General features: G+C 35.8%; 1 protein-coding gene across 1 annotated transcript in view; it reads left to right on the plus strand.

The window, feature by feature from the left end:
• The first annotated feature begins 6,998 nt into the window (after window positions 1-6,998).
• Window positions 6,999-26,719, plus strand: part of LOC117707807 (rho GTPase-activating protein 20-like) — a 44,402-nt gene continuing 24,681 nt past the window's right edge. Inside the window, exons 1-6 of the mRNA XM_034501337.2 lie at window positions 6,999-10,066; window positions 12,217-12,366; window positions 14,236-14,277; window positions 15,448-15,529; window positions 22,860-22,937; window positions 25,098-25,161. Of these exons, the coding sequence (XP_034357228.1) occupies window positions 9,924-10,066; window positions 12,217-12,366; window positions 14,236-14,277; window positions 15,448-15,529; window positions 22,860-22,937; window positions 25,098-25,161 (559 nt within the window). The 5' untranslated portion in view covers window positions 6,999-9,923. The remainder of the gene's footprint in view (window positions 10,067-12,216; window positions 12,367-14,235; window positions 14,278-15,447; window positions 15,530-22,859; window positions 22,938-25,097; window positions 25,162-26,719) is intronic.

The raw sequence follows: 26,719 nt of genomic DNA on the forward strand, positions 1-26,719 counted from the left end.
TGGAAAAATACTTCAAACATTCAGAAGTCCAAAAGCATATTTTAAAATGATTTATGTTTCTAAAATATTAGTTGCATTCAGAGAGAAATCAATAAAATTTTATATCACAATAACCAAATTCCTTAAAGATTAATTACATATTAAGAAATTAAAATTAGAAATTTGATCTCCCAGTCTGCACCTCCTCCTGGGGCAGATCTGCATGTCTGTCCCTCTCAAAACTCCACTGTCAGCAAGTCTCTCAAGAGATCTGCTGCAGCCAGAGCACCCAAATAACCGCTGCAGCTGGGACCCCCCCCCCAAGGAGCCCATTGGAGTCCAATAGCTCAGAGTCTGAGATTAACAATTCATAAATGAGACCACGTGAACCTGAAAAACTTCTGTAAGGCAAATAGACACCTTCAATAATACAAATAGGCAACCTACTGTGAAAATTCTTTCTAATGCTCTGTCTTATTTTGGATGCCAAAATCTGGGATTCCAGACCTGAGGGTCCCTGCACCCAGCTGGCTTTGATTGATAACAAAGAATTAGCATAGAACCAATGGTTGGGCAGGGAAACAGGGCAGAAATTTTAGATTGTCTGGGCAAGGAACTGAGAGAGAGGGAAGGAGGAAGAGAATCATTATGTCAGAGAAACAGAAAAATGATTGGTTCTAGGATAGCAGTGATGACATCTAGATTTTAAAAGATGTTAACTCAAGAATACTAGAAGGAAGTGCTTGCAAGCTGTGGGGAGGGTTAGAAGTGCCTAGCCATTGACCTGATCAAGGCATATCAAAATTAGCTGGCCTATGTGGCTTACATTTGAAAACCCAGAGAGCTCTTGGGTGAGCGCAGCATGTGATCTGCCAGGAACCACAGCAGTTTGACTAATTCACAGCTACAACCTTTAGACTGAGGAAAAAATTTTCAGTAACCCCACATTTGATAGAGGGCTAATATTTTAAATATATAAAGAACACAAGAAGCTAAGCTCCAAAAAACCAAATATTCAAATTAAAAAAATGCTGTGCATAGCTAAACAGAAAATTCACAACAGATAAATTTAGAATGGCCTAAAAGCATTTAAATGTTCAAAGTCCTTACTCATCAGGGAAATGCAAATCAAAATGACCCTCAAATTCTGCCTTATACAAATCAGAATGGCTAAGACCAAAAACTTAGGTAACAGCACCTACTGGCAAGGATGTGGAGAAACACATGGTCAACCGAAACACATGGTCAACTGAAACACATGGTCAATCATATCGATAAGAGAAACATTGTCAAAGCTTAAATTGCACATTGAACCCCATAAATTAATAGTGGGAGACTTCACCTCCCCACTGTCACCAATTAAGAGGACATCCAGAAAAAAGTGAAGTAATGAAATTAACAGATAGTAGGAATTAAATTGTCATAACACACAACTACAAAATAAAACACAAAATGTTTTAGAGAAATCATGAATACAGGGCATATACTTAAACATAATCAAAGCAATATACAGCAAGCAAATATACACCATCAAGCTAAATGGAGAAAAACTTAAAGCAATTCCACTAAAACATGGCTAAAGCTTAAATTATACATTGATTCCCACACATTAATACTCCATTGTGTAAATGTATCACTTTTTTTGTATCCATTCCTCTGTTGAAGGACATCTGGGTTCTTTCCAACTTCTGGGTATTATAAATAAGGCTGTGATAAACATAGGGGATTAGGTGTCCCGATTATATGTTGGAGCATGTTTGGAGTATATGCCCAGGAGTGATATAGCTGGGTTCTCAGGTAGTAGTATGTCCAATTTTCTGAGGAATTGACAGACTGATTTCCAGAGTGGTTGTACCAGCTTGCAATCTGAACAACAATGGAGGAGTGTTCCTCTATCTCCACATCCTCACCAGCATCTGCTGTCACCTGAGATTTTGATCTTAGCCATTCTGACTTGTATGAGGTAAAATCTCAGGGATGTTTTGAATTAGAAAACATCTTCCTGAGTGAACTAACTAGTCAAAAAAGAATACACATTATATGCACTCACTGATAAGTGGACATTAGCCCCAAAGCTCGAAATAACCAGGATACAATTCACAGACCATATGAAGCTCAAGAAAAAAGACCAAAGTGTGTATTCTCCAGTCCTTCTTAGAAGGGAGAACAAAATAGTTATGGGAGCAAATACAGAGACAAAGTGTGCAGCAGAAACTGAAGAAAAGGGCATCCAGAATCGGCCCCATTTGGGGATCTATTCTATATACGGTCACCAAACCCAGACAAAATTGTGGACGCCAAAAAGTACATGCTGACAGGAGCCTGATATAGCTGTTTCCTGAGAGTTTCTGCCAGAGCCTGACAAATACAGAGGTGGATGCTTGCAGGCAAACATTGGATTGAGCACGGGGACCCCAATGGAGAAGTTAGAGTTAAGGACTGAAGGAGCTGAAGAGGTTTGCAACCTATTAGGAAGAACAAAAAAAATGAAACAACCAGAGCCCCCTAGCGCTCCCAGGAACTAAAGCACCAACCAAAGAGTACACATGGAGGGACTCATGGCTCCAGCACATATGTAGCAGACGATGGCTTTGTAGGACACCAATGGGAGGAAAGGCCCTTGATCTGGGGAAGGCTTGAGTCTTCAGTGTAGAGGAATGCCACAGCTGGGAGGCAGGAGTGTGTGTGTGTGTGTGTGTGTGTGTATGTGTGTGTGTGTGTGTGTGTATACCTTAATAGAAGCTGGGGATCAAAGGAGGGGATGAGGGTTTCCAAAGGGGAAATCAGGAAAGGACAAGGGTATAACATTTGAAATGTAAATAAGCAAAATATCTAATAAAAAAAACATGAAAACTTTATTAAAAAAAGAAAAAATAGTGGAAGACTTCAACACCCCATTCTTACCAATTAAGAAGACATCCAGAAAAAACAAAACAGAAATAATGAAACAAGACAAGACTGCCCATTTTCTCCCTATCTATCCAGTATAGTACTTGAAGTTCTAAGGAAAGCAATAAGACAACAAGAGGAGATCAATGGAATAGAAATTGGCAAAGAAGTCAAGTTATCACTATTTGCAGGTGATATGATAATATAAGTAAGCAACCCACAAACTTCTACCAGAGAACTCAAGTTGTAGATATCCCAGAAAGCTGGGGATAGTTCTGTTTCAACATCCAGCTATACCACTCCTGGGAATTTACACAAAAGTTGCTCCATTATCCCACAAAGATACTTGCTCAACTATGTTCACAGTGGTTTTATTTTCAATAGCCAGAAACAAACAAACAAACAAAAAATCTAAATGTCCAGCAACTGAAGAATGGATAAAATAAAAAATCATACAAAGAAACAAATAAAATGATGTAGTACATCTACACAGTGGAGTATGACAGAGTTATTAATTTAACAGGCTGACAAACCAAGGATGGGTAAGATTCTGCACAGAGTCTTACCAACATAAGACATAAGTGCATTGTTTGGTAATGCATATTCCACAATAGGTAAGGAAGGCATTCTTGTGAGAACGATCTAAAATGAGGTCAGTCTTGTTTATGAAATGAAAAAGGGGGGAAAGTGGAGAGATTTTGGGACTGCTTAGCAGGATTCTGACATGGGTCAAGGACAAAGAATTGGGCTACAGGCAGTAATCTGACATTAGGCTAGAACAAAGAAGTAATTTCAGGCAGGAATTTAAATCATTGGATAGAACAATGAAGTAAGCTACAGGCATGAAAATAAATTTGACATTGGACAGGGACATAGACCCAGATATTTATGTCATCCTGATAAGCCCTTAGAAATAGTGATCAAGGGAGTGATTACAAGACTTTGTTTATTGGCTTGCTTGTGTCTTTGACTATTTGTGTTTATTGTCTTGCTTGTTCCTGACTATTTACATCTATTGTATTGCTAGTTCCTGAAGCTAGAACTGACCTTAATACTTACATGTAATTAAAATGGTATAAAAGCAAAAAGGAGGAGGGGGAATGGGATAAGAGGTTTCTGAGGGGGTAATGGGGAAAGGGGAAAACATCTGAAATGTAAATAAATAAAATATCCAATAAAACAAAAACAAAGACATAATGAATTCTGCAGACAAATGGATCAAACTTGAGATATTATCCTGAGTGAGGTAATTCAGTCCCAAAAGGACATGCATGTTATGGACTCACTTATCACTATATATTAGCCATAAAATGGATACACCATGTTACACACTCCACAAACTCAAAGAAGCTAACCATGAAGGAAAGCCCAAGATTGTATCTCACTTTGAAGGGAAATGAAATACTCATAAGAGGCAGATGGAGGGAGGGAATTGGGAAGGAGAGTGACAGGAAGAAGGAATATAGGGTTTAGGGCCATGTAAGATGTCAGGAGAGATGCCACAAAAATTAATAGATATTTGCAACTGACTGGGGCAAGAAGATGGCAGGCATCTACAGAACAAGACAGAGAGATGGGACAAGGGAGGAATCCAAGAATCAAAGATGACCTTAGTTGTGACTCACTTCACTGGGGATATGCAACCTGATGAGGCTGCCACTTGTAGCCAGGCAGGAATCCCAATGGAGCTACAGAATCACCAACCCACCCACAATTTTTTAAAACCAAGGTTTATCCTATCTATTAGAAATGTATGCATGGGATACCCAACCAATAACCAGCCCAACTTGAGACCATGGGGAAGCACCAATCCCTAACACTACTAATGATACTCTTTTTTGCTTCCAGACAGGAACTAGATGTTCTCTGCGTGGTTCTGCCCAAGAGCTGACTCAGACAGATACAGACACCCACAGGGGAAAAAATGGAAAGATCTTGGGGACTGTTGTTGAAGAATAGGAAGAAGCCACAAACAAAGCACATACATCAGCTGGACTTATGCATCCCCACACATATGTAGCAGATGTCTTCATCTGAGTTTTCATCTCAGTCTTCATCTGAGTCACAGGTAAGTGTAATGGGACCTGAATTAGAAGCTGTTGCCTAACCTCCTGAAGTGTTCTAGCTGGGCTACTTTGCTGGCTTCAATGGGAGATGAAGCACCTAACCTTGCAGAGACTTTTAAGTCCCAGGGTGTGGGGGATGGAGAGGGAAACACAGGGCAGAGAAAAGAAGAAAAAGAGATACAGGAGTAAGGAGTTCAATTACAAGGACAAGCCTCACGTGGCAAAAACCTGAATTTCCATGGAGGCATGTGAATAACAACAGCTGAAGTAAATTCACACCTGTACTACCCCTGGGAGGAGCACAAAAATATTCCAAGAACAATTTTGTGTTTGAAGAAACTGACACTACAAGATTCACATCTAGTTTTCATGGAACTTTCTCACAAGCATTTAGGATTCTAACACAACTCCATTCTTGAACTATTTTCTGATAAACATGCATAACTGTTTCTATTTTCAGAACTTGAATGACTTACCATGGAGTAAGTATCCTCAGTTTACTTTACATTGTTCTAGAGTAACAAATTTATTCTGTAAGCATTGCAAAGTGAATTATATACAAGTTCATAATTTGTGATCGACAATAATGTTTGAAGACTAAATATTTTTCTTAATTTTTTAGTTAAGTGTTTGTACTAAGGGAGTAGGTAGAATGATATTTAAATACAAAGAGAAAAATATGTGTAATTACAGTCACTTCTAACTGACTGAAATACAGAAATCTTGCATCCATTGATACTTCGGTCATTTACCTCAATCTATCAATTCCCATATTACAAAATTTATCTATACATATTTTCATGTTTCGAATTTATTCTGAAAAGTAATGAATATTTGTAGTGTTCAATTTCTGTAATGAAAATTGTAAAGACTTCTTTTTTAATCTGGGAATGAGGGAGCCAAAGGAGATGGAAGACCAGGAGAGCAAAGCCACCTAAAATAAATGAACAAAACTCAAATAACTCTTGAAAACTGAAGCAGGAATCACAAGGCCTGCAGATGTCTACAAGGATCCTCTGTATATATCCTAGAAAAATGTAAACAAGTGAGCCTTTGATTCTTTTGCCTTGTGTTGGGGTCTTTTACTTTCTGTTGGCTTAGCTTGTCCAACTTTAATACAATGTGTGTGGTTTTAACTTACTGTATTTTATTTTGATATGTTATGTTGTTATCTCTAAGAAGCCTATTCTTTTCTAATGAGAGGAAGATATGAATTAAACCCAGATATGAGAGAAGGAATGTGTGTGTGTGTGTGTGTGTGTTTTAGAGAGGAATTGAGGGAGGGAAAACTATCAGAATGTGTTGTATGAAATAAGGATTTATATTTAATAAAAGGAAGGTGGAAGAAAATGTAATGATTCATCTTCAAAAAGGAAGAACAGGTCCTTAATTTGAAACCTCAAACTTGAAATAATAACAATAAACTAAAATAGAAGTGTATTTTATATTTATTTTAATGGTTTTTATTGTGAAGTTGTATATGATAGAATGACTTCATTTAAAGAATGTATTTTATACTTAACTCTAATGTAAAATAAGTATCATTGTGGTGGAAAAACTAATATACAAATCTTCAATGCTGTCTGATCTATCTATGGATGAAGCTTTCTGAATCTATTCAGTAAAGCACATTCATTTTTAAAGTCTCCTATGATATTTGCATGTTGGTCTTTAAGGTTCACCGTGTTAATGATGTTGCCTTTCATGTATACCTTTGATATGTAAAATACTATTATGTATTGTGAATATTTGAAAATGAATATGCATTTCACAATGTTTCCTCCTTTTTATGAAGTTATTACTGATGTCTGTCTGTGTCTGCCTATCTATCTATCTATCTATCTATCATCTATGTATCATCTATCTATCATCTATCTATCATATCGCACATATTTTTGTGAAAATCTCTTATTTAATAAAAATACTTATGGTTCAACAATTGTTAAAAGAATATAAAAGACTTGTTACTTTGTCAGATATACCATGAGCCTTTGAGTCATGACATCGTCGTGACATCCTCGTGACATCACAATGGCCTGCCACCCTAACTACCAAAGAATCCTCAGACTTCAGTGGCTTGTTTAACAACTGCAGAGTTCAGTTTGGTATTTAGTGCCTAGAAGGAAAGTGATAATTTCAAGTCTATTGATTGGATCTTGACTCCAGGCTTCACTGTAAAGATATGTATACAATTACTAAGTTGATTCTCATGATAGATGGTCTAATGGAATCAAGAAGTGTTTGATCTTGATTCTTCCCAATCATGTGGACTAACTTTTAACTCAGCAGTGTCTTCATAAAACGTTACTCATTAACAATATTCAGTACTAATATCTAAAGAAAGTTGTCAGGTAAGAGGAGGTATGTTTTGAGCTTCCAGGAGAAAATTTTCTATAAGTCTTCAAAAAATACCTATCCTGGACATAAAGGATGATAATTTTCTAGACTACCTAATTGTTTTTACCCACTATGAACAAAAACTTTGGGTGTAAACTGGTCAGACTTCAACCTAAATTCTAAGAACTTTCTTGTTTTCAGCAAATTATTATTTTTTCCTCGCTATGTTGTGTGTGTGATTTTTTTTTAAAGTTTTCAATATTTTAGTGTTCATTCAGATAGAAAGGAATCACTTACGAAACATGTTAATTTACTTTTAATTTTGAATATTATGAAACAGTTGGTATTATTTCTGTAAAATATCTTTACATTATTGTGGGATGTGTGTGATGATAACTATTGCCTGCTGTTCCCTGCTGACTCCTTGAATCTTGTGGGTCTTAAAGGCTTTCTAGGTAATAGCTGGTGTCTCTCTACATATTCACTGAAAGATATGTTTTGGGCAGCATGATATTCATTTAATATATGTTTTAATATTCGAATTACATGAGCAGAGTACAGTAATGAAACCACCCAAAGAGTATCTATCAATCTATTTGTCTATTGATCTATCATCCATCTGTCTCTATATTCTATCTCTCACCTATATAACTTTCATATAAATATATATGGTTATGAAAATATGTTATACCTTACAAAGACTTGCATTTCAACAATTGCTAGAACAAACTTTAAAGCCACTAAGTATAAAAAAAGGAAACACATGAGTCAATTTAACAGATGGCATGAGCCTTAGAATGTTGACATCACAATGGTTCTACAGTTGAACTACTACAGAGCCCTCAGACTTCAGTAGTTTGTCTACTAAAGGGAATCACCAGTTTGGTGTTCAGGAGTAGGAAGGCAAAATAAAATTTTAAGTCCATTGAAAATTTCAACCTACCAGTCTCCATGGAAAAAGTATTTTTATAAATAATTAGATTATCATGATAGACTAATCATATCAGGAAATATTCTCTCTTCATTCCTAGAGATCATATAAGCTAGCTCTCAACTCAGCAGTGGTTTCTTGAAATGGTAGTCATTGTAGGAATATCCAATACCAATCTTCTGTAGAAACAACATTATTCTGTGAGGAGACATATGCTTTGATCATACAGGAAAAAGGATTCTGCAAATCTTTAAAAAAAAATCTGTCCAAGTTATAAGTGAGGATTATTTTATATGCAACCCATTTTTTTTAACCACACAACTATAAAGATTTTTAAAAAAATGTTCAGACTTTTTTGGTACACCAAAAATCAAATAACTTGTTGGTTTTCTTCAAATCGTTATAGTTTGTAACACATATTGTCTTCTTTGGAATCTTTCTAAATATTTGAATATCGATTCAGATAGGCAGGAACAGCTTTTTCAGACATGTTCATTTGCTTTCAATTTTCCTTCCCATGAAATTGAGTTGGTATTATTTTTTGTCATAACTTAACATTATTGTTTGAAGTGTGTGATGACAGCTGTTGGCGGCTGTATCTCTTTGACGTTTGGATTCACAGGAATCCTTAATGCTTTCTAATTCAAAGTTATGGTGCCTCTGTATGTATTTTTTGAAAGATGTAACATGTTTTTGCCAAAATTATATTTCCTTAAAGAAAATATGTATCATAAATATCCCATTTGTATGAGCAGGTCACAGTAAAGAAACCACCAGAAGATTTGCCATTCCAGTATTACATGGAAGGATTTCATTAGGGATAAGAGAGAAATCATGTTCAGAAGCTGATGGAAGAGTTCTGTGTAGAGAGAAAGAAACAGATTTGCTATGGCCTAGGCTGGGTAACAGAGAAAGAAGAATATCAGGAGAGAAAAATGGGGCTAACTTGAGTAGGAGAAACTTTGCATTCATAAAGATGGAGAGGGGACTTTATAGTTAGCATAGCACAGGAGATGGAGAGGTTTGGAGAGGTACAGAAATCTAGGTGGAAACATTAAAATGTACAAGTTGGGCAAGACTAACGTCACAAATATTTTTTGAAAGCTGAAAGGTTTGTTTATTTGTTTGTTTCTTTGTTTGTTTTGCTGGTTTGACAGAGATCTAGTTTATTATAACATTTTTGACAGCTCAACTGAATATTAGGATCGCACAAGCAGAAGTCTTTGGTTTGAGTTTGTTTAGATTAATACAATTACACCTTCAGAAGACAATATATAACAGCCGCTCATTTCTAAATTTTCACCATTCAAGACAGGAGTGTTTGGAGAAGGGACAATCACTTTAAAAAGAAATTTCTGAAGGAAACAGATGTATAGGCCAATATAGGAAAGGACAGGTTGTTCACATGTATAAAAAGCAGTCTAAAATTTAATTTCTTACTATCCTTTTTATTAGCATATCATTTATGTTAAAAGTTACAATTATATTTTAGTATCACATTTTTATTTTTTTTTGAATTTCATAATGTGTACCATATGTTAACTGTTATCATCATAAATGTTGATATAATATTCCTCAGAACTTCACTTTCAACTTTACTTACTTCGTTTTAATATCATGAACTCTTTATAATTTAGTATGAACATTGGTCTTATAACTTATCCACTAAATCTTGTTCTGTTAGGTGGAGACCTGTAGCAGAAGAATCATATTTTATCTATATGGAAACCGTTGTTAAGGGCGACATGGGAGGACTACATAGATCCTTACTGTGCCAAGGCCCTGTGAAAATAACAGTCTACAAAAAAAGGAAGAAAAAACATCTTTCCTTATTTAATGATGTTTTGGTTGTATCTAGTAACTTGTGAGTATACGCAACATGCATTCCTTACTATGAGAGGCTACACTTTAATTAGGCCTTTTTGTACAAAAATAACCTATGTCCTTTTACTTCTTTAAAAAAAAAGATTATAATTACGTTATTACTTCATGATCACAACTTCTCTTTCCTCTACCATGGTTTAGGTTTGGTGGACATGCTCCTACATGTTTCTCATTTGTTTTGACAAAAGTTTTAGACACAATTTTAAAAAATGAATGATTTAAGGTTCTATCGTGCTGCCAATGCAGTAAGTTTGGCTGTCAACCCTGGTCAGTCACTGTAAACTCACAGCATAGAAAATGGTAATTAGTGTCTTACTGATTATTTGAGCCAGGCTCAAAATAGGTGAATGGCCTGGCTGTCTTTTATTTTTTTTTATTTTATTTTTTTCTGGCTGTCCTTTAATCTGTCCATCCTTCTTGTCATTTGTACTCAATCTACCTTCAATCTAAAGATGGAAATACATTTTTTAAAAAAAGATAGTAATCGACTCATTTGAATTAAAAACTTAATATATACTGATAGTGTACAAATTAAGTGTAGTCAGTATAAGTAAGTGAAATTCACTTTGAGAGTAAAGGAAACTAGAATGACTGTTTTTCTTGAGAGGCCATTTTTTTCCACTTCTGTTATGTAGTGATAATAGGTAAAACTATTTTGAGAGTGTCATTTATATTATGGAAAGAGCATTAGTAGTATCATAGGAGATGATTGTCATTATTACCATTTTCAAAGAGTATTATCTCTTATTAGACCTATTGAAATTAGTGGTTTTAGGTTTAGGCATTTCTTCTGAATTATGGCTCATATATACAGATATATGTATATTATATGTATATGTACAATTAGATGTCTTCTGTTGGAAAGACAATGTAAGTACAAATGTTTCATATGATTGATACATGTATTTGTAGGTTTGTGTGTGAGTGTGTATGTGTATCCTTTAGTAAATATTACATATTATACTTTAATTTTGACCATTCCATGTTATATTACACAGTGTGGAAAATCATTCTCTGTAGTATCATGTTTCAAAAACATTACTCATTTGAAATTTAGAAGGGCTTATATATAGGATTTTTGAATCAGGGTTTATTTTTGAGTCATATTGTCTCCTGAATCTGAGAAAAGCAGAGTCAGTATCTATACTTTGGGACCAATATATTAGCTTAAGTGTCCAAAACAGAGTTATGTACCCAATATAACACATAAAAACACAGAAATAATATGCAGTCTACCATAAAAAATAGAAAAATAGAGCAGCCAGGAATCTAGGAAGGATCCTGTCAAAAGATAAAAGCAAAAGAGAGCAACAAAAAATACATAATGAAAGAACTTCATGTATGTGAATTTTTCAAAAGAAAAACTCCATATAAAACATATGATAAAAATGGGAAAGATATGCTTACGAGATTATTATTTTGTACAAACAACTGATAAGATCAAAATACTTGATAGGCAGACATAATTCTAATAATTTGTTTAACATATTGGCATAAATAATCTTATTTTTATATACTTGTATGAGACACAAATTATATATTAACTAAGGAAGCCATTGTAGTGAGCAGATGTGACTTCCTAACATAGAGAGGACAATGGAAAATGAATTTATTTTCAGTCAGACAATACTTATATATTATTTAATTTGGATAAATAATTAAATGTAATTAATTAAAATACAAAATTTTAACTAACATTTTTTGTTAAGGACATTAAGAAAAAAAGCAAAATGATTACTAATTAACAAAATTAAGGGAAGACATCTTGAAATACATGGCTTAATAAAATTTCCATATATATAAATATATTATAAAATATATATATATACAGACATATATACACATACACAGACATATATATACACACACATTCATAGTATAGTCATTCTAAACATTCCCAATCAGAAAACAATCATAGTAAGTCTATTTGTGTGCATTGAGAAGATCCTATCCAGTAACTACTTTCAACACATGCTTTGTTGAAGTCCATCTACCATGGCTTGAACTGTGCCTGAGTGATAAAATGGAAGATTCCTCCTCTGCTCTGGGGCAGAAGAACTGGGGATTTCTACAGGCGATTCCAACTACAATGCAAATCAAGCTAACAGAGACACTTGATTCTCTTTCTAGGAAAAAGAAGAAGTTTAAGATAAAATGTATCATACCACTGAAAAACCTGTGGGCCGTGGATGATGTGATCTTTTACAGGGGAAACAAAAACTATAGTTCCACGACCCTTTACCTGTTTTGGCCGGATGGAAAATTTTTTGCTACTTTTGGGTAAGACCTACAGTTTGGACCTGTATTCACAAGAGGATAGCTATAGAAATTGATGGCCAATTAATGATTCATAATTCATAGTTTAAACCAATTGAACTAAACCAATTGAACAGAATGAATGCAAAATAAGAATCCATTTTAGTCTAATTGTATACAGGTTGCCAACTCAAATTTTCCCCTTATATATATGATGACTCTAGTGTGTTCCCCACTTGGGGAACATCACTTTCAGTGCTCACAAGAAGAGATTCCTGATCACAGCATCAGAATCAACCCTACATATCACCAAGTACCTATAAGTTTTCCTGCTATATTATTTTCTATTTTACTGACATTAGATAAGTTTTATATACACAAACACTATATATGTATTCATATTATATATTATGTATCATATATACAGTATTATATATAGTATAGTATATACTATATATGTATATATAATGTGTGTGTGTGTGTGTGTGTGTGTGTGTCTGTGTGTCTGTGTGTCTGTGTGTCTGTGTGTGTGTGTAGGTTGAAGGGCACAAGCATAATCCACCCTTCTGATAAAAACGTTTGCACCCAGAGAATAGAGTAGGTGAGCAGATAATGGTAGAAACATGGTGCCAGTCTTTGGGCAAGAATCAGTTCATAGTTACATAGGAAGTCAGCTTGAGGTATAGATGTTAAAACCATGGCAAAAGGGAGGAGAAAGTTCTGTGAATGAAAGATTTTACAGCATGGAAAATTATTTTCAGAAAGAGGAACCAATGTACACATAATTTACAGATGTAAAAACGATACCTGACATAGGGTTGTGAGCATGGGGAAGAGTAATAGTGCATTGGGTAAGGGTTGCTGTTTGGATAAGAAAAACATTGAACAAGATAATGTTGATGACTATAAGACACTGTAATTGTGTCAAATATCAATGAGTTCTAACAGATTAAACATAAAATTTGCCGTTATAAAATGTTAACATTGTGAGTTCATCTTTAATGCATCTTAATTTAGAGTATTACAAACTGGAATAGTGGTGGGCTTATTAATTTGTACCAGGATAGTTAATGTGATGTCTCACACAGATGAAACACTAGTTTCTAGGATCTCCTGTCTTATATGCCTATTCTGTAATTCACATGAAGAAATAAACAATATTTATTTTCTTAATAGATGTTCTCCCTGGGTTAAGTGTGTTTTAACCAAAGGTCATATAACTACACTGTGTTTTAGTGTGAATAATGATACTTTTCTATGTGAACATGACCTCATGATAAGAGGATACTGTCCTTTTTTGTTTGTTTGTTTTGGTGGAATACCCTTTTTAAAATTATTTTTTATTAGATATTTTATTTACATTTCAGATGTTATCCCCTTTTCCCATGCCTCTCCACCCAGAAAACCCAATCCCATCCCACCTCCTCCTGCTTCTATGAGGATGTGCCCCAGCCCATCCACCCACTCCTACCTCCCTACCCTCAAATTCCCAGACACTGGGGCATCCAGCCTTCATGAGACCAAAGACCTCCTCTCCTACCTATGTCCAACAACTAACTATTTTATATATGTATATGTATATGTATATGTAAATGTATATGATGTACATGTAACTGAAACTAGGAGTAATTGCTGGCCCAGCCATAGTCAAACAACTCTTGGAACATAGTCAGATCTTCACATTCCCAACTAGCTTTCAAACTATATTCAACTTCTTGTCATACAAGTGTTCCAGGAAAACACGTCATTCAGAAGAGCAGTGATGTGGGTAATATCATCTACCCCTGCATCCTCATAGTGGTCATTGGCTTATAATAATTTTTATGTGCATTAATCTTAAAAGTCATATCATTCTCAAGCCTCTAATCCTGTTCTTCACTTTTAACATTACAGTTCAAAAGAACAGAAATATCAGTGGTACTATTTTCTCAAAAGGTATTTATCTTGTGATTATACTTTAATTCTATTTAATTCTGGGAAATGCAGTTTGTGCTTTATTTTTTCCTTATAAGTATATTTGGTAGATTGTCTCTAAGTATGTTGTTCATTAGATGATCACTGTATACTGCTTTAGATTCTCCTATCTATCACACATTTCATTCAATTGTGAGGAAGTTCTGCATTCATTGCCTCCTCTTTATATTGGAGTAAACAGTACTTTTCAGTCTTACTTTAAAGTTCATTGCACAGATGTTACTCTAGCATGTCCATTCAAACCATCTGCTACTTCCTCCTTTGAGGTCAAGCAGATTTTTGCTTTTTGCTTGTGTAATAGTCCCTGAACTTTCTCTAGAGCCATGGAACTTATGGACTGTCTCGATATATTAAGGGAATTTACCGTAATGACTTACATTCTGTAGTCCAACTAACCCAACATTGGGCAGCTGTGGATGGGAAATCAAAAAATCTAATAGTTGTACAGTCCATTAGGCTAGTTTGTTTCACCTGATTTTCCATATAAACTGGAATCCTGAAGAAGTAGATATCAACAGATGTGCTGGCAGTAACTGCGAACAGGCAAAGAAGAGTGAGTCTGCCTTCTGTCAATGTCCTTATGTAGACCTCCATCAGAAGGTGTGGCTCAGATATGTGTACCACCATGCCTAGATCTGGACCTTGCTTTGTCCCAGGCCGACCTAGCCCTCAGAGATCCACTTCCATCAGTCTCTAGGGATTAATGGTGGGTGTGCCAATTCTACCTTGCCTTAGGCCTAAGTATTTTATGGCACCTATGCCTCAGGATATCCATGTCAAGGTCCAAATCAAAAGCTGTGCCTTCCAGCCTCAAGATCTAGATCACAGGTGTGCCATTCATTTCTGGATTGTAGTTCATTACAGATGTAGTCAGGTTGACAACAACCTTGCAAACAAAATGTTCTGAGGACTGGCTGTGCTTCCTAGACCAATGTATTATTTATTATCTGACCAAGGCTTTGGTTCTGAAACATTTTTAAATATTCCCTAATCCAATAATGCATATTGCTAAACTGATTGTCTTGTGTTTAACACTAAGATGGTACTTATAAAATGTTAAGTGATTAGCTTAAAAGAAGCTACTAGGAAATTAATTTTACTATGATTTTTGTTTTTATTGCATTTCATCAGGTCCATTAATAACGCCAAGAGGGGTATGAAGAAAACATTCTCACTGCAGATATTCACCGAGAACATACCAACCTGTGACAGTGTATGTGAATACAAATTCAAAACTGATATTTCAAGTTCATGACTAGCAGACAGACAGGCAGTTTGTAGAACAATGGAAGATGGAAACATAAGAAGACGGGAGAGGGGAGAGATAGTAAGAATTTATGTATATGGAAAATCTGTAAGTGTATGGCATGTACACATGTCTTTAACATGTGATATATAGAAAGAAATTTTAAGCAAAAATTTTAAGTAGTGGTTTTGTCGGAATAGAGAGGATTAGCTAGGGTTTATTGCATAGCCATAACCTATTAGTAGAAATCTGTATAATTAATATCAAGATGAAGATATAAATTCTTAAATGGCACCAATTTACTTTGTTTACAAATTTTAAGGTTTTCATTGGCATGAGCTTCTTAGTGATATAAGAGTGAGATGAATATTGTTACTCTCATAGGCATTGTACCAGTATAACACATTTAGGAATACAAAGCTTAGACCCAGTCCTTCTTTAACTTTTTTAACTGATTTGAGATGGTCAGCCTGTGAGTTAAGGGACTATAGCAAATTCATGACTTGGAGTTTATTATAAGGGTGTTCTCTATGTTTTATTTAGAAATAGCTGAGTGGAGTTAACAGGCAACAGTCCAGATTACCTTACATGGATAGCTGGTTTTCAAAACATCAGAAATCCTTAGAATTGACATGACAAACATTTCAGTATTAATGTTCATTTTCATTAGAGACCTGTCTGCTCCGGACAGCTTCCTATGTTAAATTCTAAGAAGAAATTGAGCATCCTTGGAGTTACTCCAGTTGTGGTGAGACAGCCACTAGGCAAGAATTGCCACTTTCCTTCTACAGACAAATTACTGTCCAGAAAAGGACACACTTGCAGAATAGTCGACTGATTATATCTGCCTAGACAGAGTAATCAGCCCTTAATAATTCTGCAGCACTAAGGTCTGTCAGATGATCCAGGGCCAGAAGGCAGAAGAACACATGCTCCAACATTTTGAAGTAGAGCGAGTGTCCAGGTGTTCAGAGGTCTCTATAAATTGGCTAAGTTTTAGAAGCTATGCTTTGTGCTTCCCACAATTATAGTTAACTCAGTCATTCTGGATTTCTGACGGGGTTGAAAACTTATAGCTATTTACCTTGAGAGAAAAGATTTGAGTGGATGGTCGTCAGCTGACATTCATCCTAAAGCCAAGGAAAAAGCCAGGTTCAGAACTAAGTGTTTTAGGTAGGATAGATGACAGAGGTGCTGGTTAGTCAACAAAAGGATGGACTGGGTATTAGGACTATCTTATATCTCACTGGTACAAATTGGCATAATTATGCTCTAATTGTATTTTGAGAGAAAAGTTTCCTTTTAACAGGAAGGGTGATGTGTAGGAGGAGCTAAGGTGGGAGGAGTACTGAGAGGAAGAAAAGGAGTAAGAAGAGGAGAAGAAGAAGGAGAGGAGAAGCTAGGTGATGAAAGAGAGATAGAGGGGGGGAGACAGGGAGGCAGATGTTCATGTATCTCCACCAGTCAAAGATAGTTGATATATCTAGGTTGGGTAGTGGGTTACACCTCTGATTGAACAATACCAAACTTATAAAGCCTATGATTAACATTTTTTTAAAAAATGTATAAATGCCAAAAGGAAAAGGGGGCATGGGATAGGGGTTTTCTAAGGGGGGGGATGGGGAAAGGGATGGCATCTGAAGTGTAAATGAAAGATCTAATAAATAAAAGAAAAAAAAAGAAATTTTAAGCAAGATTGATCCACCTGCTAAAGCAAGAAAAAAGAGGAAATATTTTTTCTTAAATGACTGAAAATTAAGTCAGGTGGTTGCAACAGCATACATTTCCAAATCAAGCATTATTATTAGAATTAAGCTACTTTATCCTCTGAGTTCTTATTTCTTATTTCTGTTTAGTCAAAAATAATTATATAGGATAATCAAATTTATCTTAAGGAAAGCAAAACATTATCAAGAATTAATTTCCTCTCCAGAGCCACATGGATCATAACTTTTGATCTCCATACCTCTGTCCTATGCTCCTTCAGTATATCTCTTACTGTGTATCCTCACACCTGCTCTGGAAGGCACAGTGTGTAATCACAGCTCTTGATCCTCCTATTTATTTGACTGTTCTAGGCATAGGGATGCCTTTTCCTTAACATTTGTTTAGAAATATTTTTATTGACTTACTATTGGTGTGTGTGTGTGTGTGTGTTAGTGTGTGTGGTCATTTGTGTGTACAGAGCTTTGAATATATCTCATGACCTCACACGTACTACGTAGTAGTTTTATTACTGGGTTACACACATATCTTTTAAATAATTGTCTATTTTTCTAATACTTAAAGTATTGTTCCATTTTCAGTATTGGCTTTAGTGAATATCAAAAATTTACCTGATATGTAGCAAGCAGAGCACTGAAGACCATTCCTACTATAAAGCAGAATAGAATGAACCTCAGAGGATCACCATCTCTCTGACTTTATAAATGCTAATGGATATAAAATGAACCTAGAGTCAATATTTGAATGCGTCAATTTTGAAATGGCACTAAATTTTGCCAAGATGTGTATAATGTATACCACACAATTTGATCTTCATACTTTCTTTTCTTTTTTGTCTTTTATTTGTATTTTAAATTCCAGATTTTATTCCTACCCATACACCCTCCAACACATCTCATACCTCCTTACCATCTCCTGTCTCCATGAAGATGTTTCTACCTCACATACCCACACCCAGCCAGACCTCTAAACTCCCTGGGGTCTCCAGTCTCTTGAGGGTTAGGTGAAACTTCTCTGACTGAAACCATTCCCAGCATTCCTCTGCTGTATATATGTTGTGGGCCTCATATCAGCAGGTGTATGCTGCATGGTTGGTGGTCCAGTGTTGTGAGATCTCGGGAGTTCAGATTAATTGAGACTGCTGGTCCTCCTACAGGGTTGCTCTCCTTCTCAGCTTCTTCCAGCCTCTCTCTAACTCAACTACAGGGGTCAGCAGCTTCTGACCACTTGTCGGGTGTAAATATCTGTATCTGACTCTTTCAGCTGCTTGTTGGGTCAGCCGGAGTGTGGTCATGCTAGGTCTGTTTTTGTGAGTGTTCCATAGCCTCAGTAATAGTGTCAGGCCTTGGGACCTCCCTTTGAGCTGAGTCCTACTTTGGGCCTGTTGCTGGGCCTTCTTTTCCTCAGGCACCTGCCCACTTCCATCCCTGCCATTTTTTTCAGACAGAAACAAATCTGGGTTATAGTTTTGATTGTGGAATAACAACCTCTTCTCTCTCTTGATGCCCTGCCATGCTGCTGGAGGTGGGCTCTATAAGTTCCCTTTGCCTGCTCTTGGGCATTTCATCTAAGGATTAAATCTTAGAAACCTGAGAGTCTCTCACCTCTTAGGACTTTGGTGCATTTTGGAGGGTCCCCAACCTCCTACCTCCTTAGGTTTACTGTTTCTATTCTTTCTGTTGACCCTCAATGCTTCAGTCCTTTTCCCTTGCCCAGTACCAGACCAGGTCCCTTCTTCCCCCCATAGGCTCCCCCACCCCGGTGCAATTTCTTTCCCAGGTCCTTCTCTCCCTCTTCACCTGTGATTGATTTATTTTCCAAGTGAAGACTGAGGAATCCTCACTTGGGCCCTTCAGCTTGCTTACATCTTTTAGTTGTATGGAACATGTGTCCCTATGGCATGGTGGGGTATTTTTTGTGTAACATTCTAAGTTATACAAAACAGTAATTAAAGAAAAAAGTGTAGTATAAAAGTAATTTCTAACCAATGACATAAATTAGGAGAACACTCACTAGCTTGAATGAACCAGATCTGTCCTTGGGTGAGAGAAGAGAAGAGCAGATAGTCCTGTAGGGAAGTGTTCTCTTGCCTCTGCTGCTTGATTTCAGCTATGGCAAAGGCTCAGTGTTGTACATGAGCAATTTCCCTGATGTCTTTCAACACCTTTGTGACTTAGATCCAATTCCCCCCCCCCCTTTTTAATGGACATTATATTTACATTTCAGATTTTATCCTCTTACCTCATTCCACTTTCCAGGAACCCCCTATTCCATTCCCCTCTTCCTGCTTCTATGAAGATGTGCCCCAACCTCCCCCCTTCTCCCACCTCCCCACCCTCGAATTACCCCCCACTCAGTGTCCAGCCTTCATGGGACCAAGGATCTCCTCTCCCACCTATGCCCGACAAGGCCATCCTGAAGTGCATGCTATCACCAAGGTAGAATTCACTCCTTCACTAAGGAAGTGAATGCTGACAAGACCCTGATATAGCTGTTTCCTTAGAGGTCTGCCAGAGTCTGACATATTCAGAATCAGATGCTCACAACTAACCATTGAGCTGATCAAGGGGTTCCCAATGGAGGAGCTAGAGAGAAGACTGAAGGAGCTGAAAGGGCTGGTGGCCCCATGAGGAGAGCAACAAAACCAACCAACCAGAGCTCTCCAGGGTCTAAACCACCAGCCTGGGAGCACATAGGGAGGGACCCTTGACTCCAGCTGTATATGTAGATCCAATTTCTTAAAGCAAACATTTTTACTGATTTTCATTCACGACTCTAGTGCTTTCATATTTCATCCTGCCAGAATTATTGAAAACATTTTCTGTATTTCAGAAGATTGCTAATAGACACTTTTTAGCCTTTCTTCATGTGATGCTATGTTTAATTCCCTTTTGTTCTTGAAGAGATGTTTTCAGGACATAAAAACATTCTTCTAATTTAAATAAATATCCTCTATCACTTTTCTTTCTACAGGTTCCCTAGTGAGTATTCCATAATGATCCTTCATATATTTGTCAATTTTTTGGTGGTTTTCTTTGATGTTTTGTTTACAGTTTAGCCTTTTAGGTTTAAGAGTTCTTTGAATGATCCATGTATTGAGGGTTAGGGTTAGGGTTAGGGCTAGGGTGTTAGTGTTAGATATTCCTATATTTTGTTTTTGGATGAATTAAGAAAATGTTTTTGCAATTCTTGCTTATGGATTTCTTTTCCTCTCAATTTTATTTCTTTAAATTATTCTTAGGAGTGGACATAGAGCCCTCACTCTGTTTATATTTTAAAACATAGACGCAGATGATTATAGAACCATCTTTATTTTATAATTTCATATAAGTATAGAAATCCATTGCCTATTCACCTGCATGAATCCCAAGATGTCCCCAAACTTCTCCATGAGTTGCTCATATCTTCTCCTACTCTTGACTTCAAATACAAACATGTAAAATATTGAGTTTTTTGTCTTAATATTGTAATGATAACAATTAACTATACTGTCCTAATGAGTCAATGCCTATGCCATGGCTGGAGGACAGCATTTTCCTACATGCCATGATGTCTTTTAGTAACCTGTTTTGAAATTCATACCTTAGTGACAGCTAAACTTCACTGTTTCACATTAAGTTTATTAATATATTAATTTCCACATTTATAGGATTTTTATTTTTATCTGAGTGCATAGTTCCTTTTATATACATTAAACATATTCTTTATATCTTTGAACAATTACTAATTTTTACCTCATAGTAGGAACATGTGGTCTTTCCTAAGGCTGATTTTCTGAGAATTACTTACATAACTGTGAGTCAAGAAATATTTTAACATGTAAAAAAGCCTCCCAGCTTTTTTATTTTCATGCTTTAAAAAACATAATTTTAGAACAATTTTGTTTAAAAATAGTCTGTCTCTGAAATGTTTCTGTTTTATAAATAACATCACCATCAAGAAGAAATGCACCTGTCTTTGCAAACATTGATTAGATCTTAATATATTTGAAATGCTCTGAGAACATAATATTTTATAATAATGTGAATTAAAATCCTATGTGAATTATTTCTCTAGCTTATGTGTGGTTTTATATAATAATACTTTGTTGTTTTATACTTATACAGATGTTTTCACATATTCAACAAAATATCAGAAGCTTTACTTTATTATGCTCAATCTGTGAGTGTGTGTGTGTGTGTCTTCATGCATGAATATGTGTGCTCATGTATGTGGGGTTCGAATGTGTTCTCCTAGAATATATGATTTCTGAGTCATAAGCTACAGTTTCACCTTTAGATGACTAACTCTACATTCTGAGCAGATGCACACATTGGTTCCTTCCTATTTACATTACAATGACAAGAACAGAGCTCTTCTTACACATTCTAAGATGTTTTTGCATAATTGTTAGTCTACAGATAGCAAGATGTAAAATCAGTTAGTGTGAGATGTCCTCATTGACAAAAGTCAAGTAAACTGGCATGTTATGACAGGATCTTGAAGGAATATCCAGCAACACACACATACACACACACACACACACAGACACACACACACAGACACACACACACAATTATTTTCAGGGTAATAGGTTATGCCCAGCAGTTAGAAGACAAGTGAAAGAGATGGCTTATGAAGTGGTCTTGGTTCAAAGTTGTTTATGGATGGGGGGACACTGTGTTATGTTTCTTAAAAGATTGTTTCTGAGACACACTGCTTATTGCATAGCTGATACTATAGAAACTATCTTCATAAAGATATACCTGTTTTCTCGGTGTCATATACTTTGGTAATGTAATAGAATTTCAGTATATCAGTGGTATCTTCTCAGATGCACATCATTTGATTTCATGCTATTTTCTTCTTGCTGTCTACATAGGTTTCTGCAGCAGATTCTAAATATGACAGGCAGTAGAGAGCTAATAATACAAGCACCTTGCTGTTCTTGGCAATATTAAGTGATGGAATAATTCTAAAATATTTATTTTGGGTTCCTAGTTCTATCACCATTACTTATTTCAGTGCAGTATATCTGTATATCATGTAACGACATACAAACCATGATGTGGAGAGAGTACTCATTTGTCTTTTGTTTTGTTTTTTTGTATTTCTTTTGTTTTTGTCTTTTGTTTGCTTTTTTTCAAGTGCAGCTGCTATTTATTCTTATTTTTTTAGAATTGAGCACATGCTATGCATGTAAAGAAAGGGTGTATAAAGATGGAAGTCTAGATGGAGAGGAAGCAAAGCATTTTGCTCTGTGTTAATCACCCTCCCTGCTTTCCACTGCCATAATTCAAGAAAAATCAGATTACTGTACTCTTGCACCCATGGCTACTTAGTAATCCTTTATTATATACAATATGTTATAAACACAGTTATGTTTATGTTCCAAGTACCCACATAGTTAGTTTTGTGATAAATATGGTAGACTGACAGTCTTCCAGATTTAACTCAAGAAAAGAAAACAAGTTGTTCATTCTGTATTAGAGTTGCCATTACATACTGTAGATTATAGTAATGATTAGACAATAATTTTGTAATCATGAAGTTCAAAGTTATTTCATACCACTATTCTCTTCACTTTTCATAGCCTTTATTTGTATCAACAACAACCATTGATAAGGTGAATGATATAATGAAGAAGCTACTACCAATGACTAGAGTGCCTGTAAGTGATTTTCAAGTTACTTTGAGTTAAAATTAAATTTTGTTTTTGAGATCCGTATATGTGCATGTGTGTATGCAAGTAAATAATACATATGAAACTTAATCATGATAAATTTACCAATCATATCTTACAAGCTTTCCCTTTGGAAACTGAAGGCATCTAAAATATAATAATAATCTTTACAGGGACTTTTTTTCTTAAATTTCTTGTCCATAAAAATTAAACTTATAGCCCAAGGATATTTACCTATACTTTTACTAGACACTAAAGATGCATCCCAGCAAAGTGAGATTATTTGGTTATATGCATATATGATAATTTAAAGATGCCAATCTTAAAGACAACAAGATTTTTCTTTTTTTCATTTTTCTTTTCTTTCTTTCTTTCTTTCTTTCTTTCTTTCTTTCTTGCTTGCTTGCTTGCTGGCTTCCTTCCTTCCTTCCTTCCTTTCTTCTTTCTCTTCATTAAAATATTATTTATTTATGATATATAAATCCTCTCCTCTCCCATTCCTTCTTTTTTTTGTTTCTCTGTGTGTGGAGGTATAAGGTATAAGTGTGCATATTCTAGTTTGGTGTTGTAGTTTTTAGATCTGTAATAAGTGATTTTGTCTATGTTCTTTCTCTCTGCATACATGACTGTATATTTGGTCTTTCTGTTTTTAAATGTGCATGTGTATCTCTGTCTATTTTCTTCTCTCTGTGTCCGTGTCTGTCTCTCTCTCTCTCTCTCTCTCTCTCTCTCTCTCTCTCTCTCTCTCTCTCTCCCTCTGTGTGTTAATTGAATGTGTGTATGTTGCTCTCTATCACTTTCTGTGAGTCTATATGATGACTCTCTGAATGTCGGTCTGTTTCTCTGTCTCTATGTCTTTTTCTCTGTCTTGTCTCACTATTTCCTTTCCTTATGTGTTTCAGTGGGTGTAGATATGAGTTTCTGCTTGAATGGACTTTTATCCTCTGGTGTAATACTTAAGAAATCTATGGGACAATATCTTGATTGTTTTAATCATGAATTAGTGAGAAATACAATTAATGATAAGACCAGTTAGAGCATATTATCATTTTAGTCATTCCTAGAGGTTTCTATTTCTTTCTTTTCATTTATTATTTAGTATTTTACACTCCATATTTCATCGACTGCCCCACCCTCGTCCACCCTCAGACTGTTCCACATTCCATACTTCTTCCTGGCCCCTCCATCTCCATGAGGATGTCCCCACCACCCATCCTCCACCCCACCTGACCTCAAAACTCACTGGGATCTCCAGTCTCTTGAGGATTAGGTGTATCATCACTGATTGAACACAGACCCGGCAGTCCTCTGCTGTATATGTGTTGGGGCCTCATATCAGCTGGTCTATGTAGCGTTTTTGGTGTTTCAGTGTTTGAGAGATCTCAGAGGTCCAGGTTAATTGAGAATGAAGGTCCTCTTACAGGGTCATCATCCTCCTTAGCTTCTTTCAGCCTATCCCCAATTCAACCACAGGGGTCAGCAACTTCTAATTATTTCAACACAATGTTCTATTTATATGAGTATTTCAAATGGATCCATTACTCGGTGTGCAACTTTATTAAGTTGTGGAACTTCTTTCCAGTATCTGGCCTATTTTCCAGGTTAGACACACCTTTGTCCTTTCCACAGACTGGCTACCTCTGAATGAAAACCAGTGATTGTGTGTACTCCTAGGCACCTTCAAAGCCTCTCTGTTCTTGTCTATTTTTCTCATGTTGTAGAAGTAACCATACCCTTCAAATGTTCTTTATTAAGTCATCATTATCACTGTGAGTAAATGACTCTGTGGGTACTAGGTTGTATGCTCATGCCAAATCAACCTTCAACATTCCACTGAAAGACTGGAGAGACCTATGTGAGTAATTTTATAATAGTATTGTCTTTGTTACTATTGATGGCAGAATGCAATTTCTTATTCTACTGTGCAATAGAACAAGGTTTCCTCAGAGAGGAAAGGCGAGTACCCAAGTGTTTTCCTCTGAAATCAGTCCTGATGACTCAAACCTGTGGTCAAAACACATGCCATTGATACTGGTCCTAATAATTTCCCTGCTAGAGAGCTTGGAAATTATAAGGAAAGAAACGACTAAATTCCTTAAGATTCTACTGTCAGATTATTTATGACGGTTGGTTCTTTTTGGCTCCCAGCACATTGAAGATTACCAACTGTGGTTCTGTCCTGGCCATGAGAAAGCTCCAAGAGCACTCCAAGGTAAGTAACAGGAAAATCTAAGGAAGGACTAGCTGGGTTCTGTGGTCTAAGCTTGAAGTCTCAATGTTTTCATTATTTAGTCTTAAACATACGTACACAATAAAGCAAAATTACTAAACAGTTTTTCATTCATTATTTTCATAATTAATAATTTTAATAGAGCCTTCTGGCACATGATAACATGTCATCATGAAAGAGTCGTAGGTCTGACAAAAAAAGAAATAACTGAAATTCTCTGTCTTCTATTTGAGAAATATTGTTTTTTTTTATTTTCCTAAAAAGAGAAAAAAAACAAAACTCTAGGTATATAGTTTCTGAAGAAAATAATTGAAAAACAATCATTTGGTAATCATTACAGAAAAGCCTACTAGCAGAAGAAATTTTTCAGTGATTCACAACATGCATGTGATAGCTAATAGCCATCCATAACTCCAGTTTCAGGAGATCAAATTCCCTGATCTGACCTGCTCTTGAATCAGGCTCTCAATGGTATAAAGATATACATTAGAGCAAAACAGTTACAAATAGAAATAAGTCTAAAATTAAAATGAAAACAAGTTCAAAGAACAATTCACTGACTTTAACAAACTTCAGTCACACACCTTTTTTTCTTTTGTGAGTGTGTGAAGATTTTTCATAAGCAGTAAGAAATCTGGAAACTTTAAAAACTGTTATTTCCAAACTATGTAAATTCTGTTTCATAATAAAAATTGTAAATGTATACATATCTATGACTCCATATGAAATATTCAGTTCACCTCTCCCTATGACCAGTAATTCCTCCAATGAATGAAAGAAAATTATCAGATTATTGGAGACTTCCTGACTGAATCACATGCTATTGCTATTCCTTCTATTGCCTTTTTGATTTCTTATTAACTAAATTATTGCCAAATAAATAATAGTAGTAAAATGATCAGAAGCATTTGGATAAGATGTAACATTGTGAGATCATCAAGAGCACTTGCAAAGTTGATCTTTTAAAAGCTAACGGAAATATGAATTTCTAATGCGTAAAGTGACCTTCAAGTAGTAATGTCTTTTGGAGATGAGAGTTATTCCAGTTGTGCGGTGACAGCCACTAGGCAAGAATTGCCTCTTTCCATCTACAGACAAATTACTGTCCAGAAAAGGAAACACTTGCAGAATAGTCGACTAATTATATCTGCCTAGACAGAGTAATCAGCTCTTAATAATTCTGCATCACTAAGGTCTGTCAGATGATTCTGGGTCAGAAGGGTGAAGATTGATGCTCCAAAGTTCGGTAGTATAGGGGCTTTCCAGGTGTTCAGCGGTCTCTATAAATTGGCTAAGTTTTAGAAGCTATGCTTAGTGCTTCCCATAATTTCAGTTAACTCAGTCATTCTGGATTTCTGACGGGGTTGAAGACCTATAGTCTCCTAGCCAATCCTGGCTATTTACTTTGAGAGAAAAGATCTGAGTGGATGGTTTTCAGCTGACATTCATTCTAAAGCCAAGACAAAAGCCAGGTTTAAAACTAAGTGTTTTAGTTAGGAGAGATGACAGAGGTTCTGGTTAGTCAACAAAATGATGGACT

Source organism: Arvicanthis niloticus, chromosome 4 (assembly GCF_011762505.2).
Source record: "Arvicanthis niloticus isolate mArvNil1 chromosome 4, mArvNil1.pat.X, whole genome shotgun sequence".
NCBI lineage: Eukaryota > Metazoa > Chordata > Mammalia > Rodentia > Muridae > Arvicanthis > Arvicanthis niloticus.